Consider the following 5,962-nt stretch of genomic DNA (forward strand, 5'->3'; position numbering starts at 1 on the left):
GGGTCGTCCAGCAAGTAGATATCTGCCTCGGTCCGGTACATGGCGCGGGCGAGACTCACGCGCGCCTTCTGGCCGCCACTCAAATTGATGCCGCGCTCGCCAATCTCGGTGCGGTCGCCGTCCGGCAGCATGCGCACATCGGACGTGAGCTGGCAGGCCGAGAGCACCGCGCTGTACTTGGCGTCGTCAAAAGCGTCGGCAAAGAGGATGTTGTTGCGCAGCGTGTCGTGCTGGATCCACGGCTCTTGGCTGACGTACGCGACGTTGCCGGTGACGTGGCGGGTGCCGCGCACTTGGTGGATCTCGCCGAGGAGGGCCGAGACGAGGCTGGACTTGCCGCTGCCGACAGCACCAACCACGATCGTGAGCGAGGCAGGGGCGAGGTGGAGGTGGATGTTGCGCAGCGTCAAGGCATCGTTTCCGTCGTGTGACAACGACCAGCCAAAGTCGCCGTCGATGATGTCGACCACGGGGGCATCACTCGAGATAGAGGGCACGAGCGCTTCGTCCTCGAGCTCGTCGGCGTTGAGGAACCGTCCGATGCGGTCGCAGGACGCTTTTGCTTCTTGGAGGAACACGATCGCGTTGGAGAAGGCAGTGCAGGGCAATCGCGCCGCGTTCATGTAGGCGAGTGCGAAAAAGGCGATTTCCGCCGAGAGCGCGTTGCCTTGGGCGGCGTAGATGAGGAGGCAGAGCGCAAGCGAGAGCACTGGCGTCGAGTAGAGCGCGACCGTGTTGAAGATACGCCGGGCTTGGTACTGCTTGAGGAGGGCGAGCTCGTGCGTGCGAATGACATCGATGGCCGCCTCGAGATTGTGCTCCCAGCCGTACATCTTGACGACGCGGACGCCCTGGAGGAGCTCGTTCGTGAGCTTGACACGCTCGGCTTGCACGGCGAGGAGCCGCGACCGAACGTCGCCGACCGACGCGGCCGACACGTGGCCAACGTAGAGCATGAGAAACATAAAGAGCCCTCCGAGGAGCCCGACGAGGTAGCCCATTTCAACGCCGAGCATGATAAAGATGGCGAGGACGGCGACGGGTGCCGCAAACGTCCACGCGCCGAGGAGGTAGGCCTGGAAGAGTCGCTCCGAGTCGACGCTGGACAAGGTGACAATCTCTCCGGACGAGAGGCTGCGCTTGGCCAACGCGGAGAGCCGCAAGCTCTTCCGGTAGACAGCGTCCGTGACGATCGTCTTGGCGTTGCAGCCGAGCGTCGACGAGAGGTACTGGCCAAAGTCAATGACGGTCACCGAGACGAACGAGAGGATCGTGAGCAGCGCCGCGAGGCCGTAGCCGGATTCGAGGCCGAGCGACGTGGGCTTGCCTTGGATGATCTGCAAAAGCGACTTGATCACGATCGGCTGCAGAAGCATCAGGAACGAGTAGAGCAAGTAGAGACCGATCGTCAAGAGGCTGCGACGAGCGAGCGTGCGCCACATTGCCTTGTGCACGACCTTTTCGCGGGCCCATTGCACGGCAAAGCGGTCGCTGAGCGCCGCGGCCGAGTCGGCGGGCGCGAGCGGCCACACGTCGGCTTCGTCCAGCGGCGTCGTCGCGCCGTGCCGGATGAGCTTGTCCATCCACGCGATCAAGAGGATGCCGAGCCAGGAAGATGTCTCCATCGGGTGAAGCCGGTCGACGGCCGCCGCACGCGGCTCGCGCGGCGACTTGAGCGCCACGTACTCGGTCGCCATGGTGCCAAAGAAGGTCTGGGAACATCGGCGCTTTTGCCACAACGTTACCATATGGTCGGAACGATGCACTCACTGTCCAAGTGGTACAGTGTATTCGTGGGCAACGTATCCAATGATATGATTACGCGGGACTCAACCCCACGTAACCGACTGATCAGTTTCGACGGTGAAGCTGAAACCGAAGCGGAATCGCGCAGTCGCGGAGCTCCAAATATGGAGTTGGCGGCCATGGAACGCAACACTCTGGCGCCAAAGACGCGGTGGCCGAAGTTGTCGTAACGAAAAGGGATGCGGCAGAGTCTATGGTTCAGATAAATCATTTCATTTCTCGACTTGATGGATCTGAGGAATGTGAGCCGTTGAAACGGATCCGTCGGTTACGTGGGGCTCAGTCCCGCGTAAACATGCACAGCCAGCTCGTGCCGCCACGCGCCAGCATGCTGTCAGTCCAACCTCGTTTGTGATTGTCCGACGGGACGGAAGTCTAGCTTGGTTCCAAGTCGTCGTTGGATGCAGCACCACACGTGCAACGGTCTGCACATCCGTCCCGAGAACGTAGGAGTATATTTTCTATGCTGCTTAGCCCCATAGCTTGGAGCGGTTGGTTTCGGCGGCCGTGAGGATCTTGTCGTACGTGGCTTGGAGCACCGCGTCTTTTGGAGGGTAAATCAGCTCGTACACGTTGGTAAACTCGATCGACTCGACTTGTGACGCATCCGCATCGTCTTGGTTGTTGCCACTAGAAGGGTGTACGCGATTGGAGGACTTCCACGGGCGCTTGGCGGAGGACGGCGTCTCGTCACGCTCAACTTGGTCGTCCTCTTCAGTTTCGTCTGCGTCGTCCGCCTCGTCGTTGTTCTCGACGTCCTCGCGGGGGGTCGCATCGTCGACCTCGGGCACGCTCTCCTGCGCAGCAGTGGTCTCGGGCTTGGCCTCGGGCTTGGTCGTCTCGGTTGCAGCTTTGGTCGGCAGCGCTGCGTTCCAGAGACGCTCCTTCCAAGCGCGTCGGTTGCGCTACGCCAAGATGGTGTGGACGATGGCTGACGCGTCACCCGTACCGCCAAAAAGATCCGCTTGCGCTTGTTGGTGACGTTGATCAAATCGAGCGCTTGCTCGATGAGCGGCGTCTTGATCTCGCGGTCCAGCTTGGCTTCGCCTACCGCCACGTCATGACGTGCAACCTCCATCGGTTCGTACCTGCAAAGCTCGGCGCGTGGTTCACTTCAAAGAGCCACGATTTCCCCTACAGCTGTGTGTCGGTGCTGTGTGTGGACAGATTGTCTGCTCACCTTGTCGTCGAGCATAATGTCAAATCCGAGGATTTCAAACGCTGCGGGGCCCCACTCGGTCCGACCTTTGGCAGCATCGGCACCAAAGAAATTGCGGTAGCTCGCTTGCAAGCGCGGCTGGATCGCGAGGAGCGTCTTGAGAATGATATCGCACATTTCGGCCCAGACGGCACTCGGATCGAGGCCGTGGTGCGCGATGTGCGCCATGACAAAAGCCAAGCTCCGCTTGCTGCCCTTGGTGTCGTCGGTGGATTTAACGAAGTCTTTGGCCTTCTTGTTGATGGCGTAGCTACAATAGAGGTCCATCTTCGTCATCTCGACCAAAAAGAAGAAAAAACAGACTTGGTCAAATGCATGCGCGCGGCGTTCAGGTTCGCCTTTGTCGGCCGTTCGAACGGCGTCGTGCAGAAACGAGCGAGGCCGTTGCGAAAGATGTGGACGCGCAGCGGGTCCACGCTCGTGACAAGCACGTAGATGCGCAAGTCAAACTTGAAGCCGTCAATGAGCAGCGGGTTGGCCACATAGCGCTGGGCGACACACGGCTCAGTGACTGGAATCTTTCCAAAACTCTGGACGAGTTTGATGCCTTTGCCTTGGCACAGCGTGCGCGGCTACGCACATCTACATCGACATTTTGTACAAGAGACAATAATGTGTACCTTGATGATGTACGTGGCCCCGCGCGCGTCGTGCTCCATGGCCTGTTGGAGCTCGATCCGGTCAGCGGGCAGTAGAAACGAGCGCGGGTAGTAGTCGTAGGCGTCGGGCAGAGCCTTGCGCATGGCATTTCTGTCAGAGATATATAGTGTGACGATGACAACTTCGGAAAAAATGTACAAGTGCGTCGCGAGGAAATCCTTGCGGCAAATGTCTTCCATGGACGGAAAGTGGTTGACCTTCTGGAACGCGTGGAGGCGCCGTGCGTCCTTGAGAAGCTCACCGCGGTCCGACCACCAAATGTCCCACGCGGCGTTCGCGTTCTTCTCCCGCACGAGCCGAAAGTCTAGAAACAAGAACTTAAAGTCTACGACGACAAAGGAGTGTACCGCGGGCTTTGAGGCAGCGCTTGATGATGGCGTACCGACAGAGCGAGACGTCGACGACGACCTTCCGACGAGACTTGACCGGCCCTGATGGCTCGCTGGACGCCTTCTTGCGCAGCATAAACTAGTCGACTAAATTTGGCTACCGGCGTTTCATAGGCGTTGTGGGAGGAAGAGGGAGCGCAGCAACAGCCTCGCCGCTACGTCTCGGGATGATTGGTCTTCAGTCGAAGCCAAGTAGCGACAAGAGGCCGGTATGAAGGTTAGGCGCTGGTCTCCGAACGTCCACTTCGACTCGAGATGACTCCAATTGCCAAAAATCTCGTACGGAAAAATTATCCGGCTGAGGGCATCGTTGAAACAAAAGGCGATCCAGGGCCAACTTTTGTCGCTTCGAGGCGAGTTTTGGATTTTATCGCACAATGGCAGGGCGCGCAACGCGAGGCGCGTCAAACACCACGACTAAGGCGCCAGTGCAGCGCAAGGTGACCAAGAAGGCTGCCACCAAGAAGGCTGCCTCCACGCCGCTGGCCACGACGCCGCCGCCCACGACGCCCACAACGCCCACGCCGCCGCACGACGTAGATTCACTACGACTTGGACACACCGAGAGCACCACCTGTCTCGCGGTACCCGCCCTCGCTGGCGAGAAAGTACAGCAGTATGGCGAACGAATGCGTAGACTTGCGGAACTTTTAGTCGCTCATGTAGACGCGGAGGGTGGACACAAGAGCGCGAAACGTAGCTTGGAAGCAGCGGAGGTAGTTGATGAACCACTGGTTGTAGCGAGGGTCGGGACTCATGGCATCGAACTCGACCTCCATTATGGTTACAATGTTGAACTTGTCCTCGCGCACGACGCCATGAGCCACAGCAAGCGCAGCTCCAGCATAGGTCACGGCTGCCACCACTGCGGACGCAAAACGACGTGTGCGGTCCATTTACAGTCCAAGCGTGAGTTGACTCACAAATGTGAGAGGCCACCGGATAAATTTATCCGTACGGCTCGGCGACTGCATTTATCGAAGTCATCTCGAGTCGAAGTGGACGTTCGGAGACCAGCGCCTTAGACTCTTTTTTTCGCCTCCTGTCGCACAAGCCAGTCACCCCCAATGTCCAGCGCTGTCTCCTACGCCTCGGCCACCCAAAATAGGCCTACCCCCCCAGGGGCCCAGCCCAAAACCAACCAATCCAGTGGCGAGAAGACCAAGAATATGACCCCCTCCCGTACCCCCAAGAATGACTCTGCCCGTCCCGAGAACAGCCTCCGCGGCCGCCGCGACAACGTCGGCCCGCCTGCGTCCGAAGACGAGCTCTCGCACTGCCTCCAGCTCGCAGCCGACTTCGCTGCTGACCCCAACGCCCGCACGCCCGCCGCCGTCCGCGCCTACATCTCTAAAGTAATGCTCGGCGCGAACGGTCCCAATGTCTACGAGCACGTCGTGGTCCTCGGCAAGCAGTTCAAGAACAAACGCCCTCAAGAAATTCGTGATATCGTCGAGCGCTGCAACCTCGGTACAATGTGGACGGACTTACTCAACGATACCATGTGGTACAAGCCGACGCCGACGACTGTTTGCATCGCCACCTACAACCCGGAAGTGAGCGAGAAAATGGGAGGCAGCTCTCTTGCGCTTTCGCCCAGCGGCGACATCAACGTCACGGTTCCCCGGTACTCGCCGTGGACGGAATACCGTAGACCCCGAAACAACTAAGCCTTCAAATTGGCCAAAAAACAAGGATAATTTTTGAGGTCCTATTTTCCTCGAGGTGGGTTATGAGTATCGCGTCCAAATTAGCCAGTGGTGGGGTATTATGAGGTGTTACACAGCGTGCGGCGAGAACTCGTGGGCGAGCAACCAAGATCGGTTCAAGGCCCACCTAGACGCCCTGAACTTGACTGGCATCTACTACCAGTCGATGACCACAAATT

The 5,962-nt window shown here is 59.0% G+C and overlaps 3 protein-coding genes across 3 annotated transcripts; 1 reads left to right on the top strand and 2 right to left on the bottom strand.

The window, feature by feature from the left end:
• Positions 1-39: 39 nt before the first annotated feature.
• SPRG_17282 (hypothetical protein) lies at positions 40-1,748 on the bottom strand (the record flags this gene model as incomplete). The annotated part of the gene is made up of 1 exon (XM_012356616.1): positions 40-1,748. A coding segment is annotated over one exon (1,709 nt), but the record flags the coding sequence as incomplete, so codon positions are not given.
• A 528-nt stretch (positions 1,749-2,276) lies between these two features.
• On the bottom strand, positions 2,277-4,267 carry SPRG_17283 (hypothetical protein; the record flags this gene model as incomplete). The annotated part of the gene is made up of 8 exons (XM_012356617.1): positions 4,033-4,267; positions 3,824-3,989; positions 3,646-3,775; positions 3,329-3,597; positions 2,987-3,275; positions 2,895-2,940; positions 2,756-2,853; positions 2,277-2,711 (listed from the first exon to the last, which is right to left on the bottom strand). The coding sequence occupies exons 1-8, from the start codon at positions 4,148-4,150 to the stop codon at positions 2,277-2,279; spliced, it is 1,551 nt and encodes a 516-aa protein (XP_012212007.1). The 5' UTR covers positions 4,151-4,267.
• A 914-nt stretch (positions 4,268-5,181) lies between these two features.
• Positions 5,182-5,779, top strand: SPRG_17285 (hypothetical protein). The gene has a single exon (XM_012356618.1). The coding sequence runs from the start codon at positions 5,244-5,246 to the stop codon at positions 5,742-5,744; it is 501 nt and encodes a 166-aa protein (XP_012212008.1). The 5' UTR covers positions 5,182-5,243; the 3' UTR covers positions 5,745-5,779.
• The last annotated feature ends 183 nt before the right edge of the window (positions 5,780-5,962 follow it).

Source organism: Saprolegnia parasitica (genome assembly GCF_000151545.1).
Source record: "Saprolegnia parasitica CBS 223.65 unplaced genomic scaffold supercont2.524, whole genome shotgun sequence".
Classification (NCBI taxonomy): Eukaryota; Oomycota; class Saprolegniomycetes; order Saprolegniales; family Saprolegniaceae; genus Saprolegnia; species Saprolegnia parasitica.

Bases quoted from the DNA above. Each gene is read 5' to 3' on its own strand.
- SPRG_17285 (XM_012356618.1), top strand. From the start codon at position 5,244: ATGACCCCCTCCCGTACCCCCAAGAATGACTCTGCCCGTCCCGAGAAC.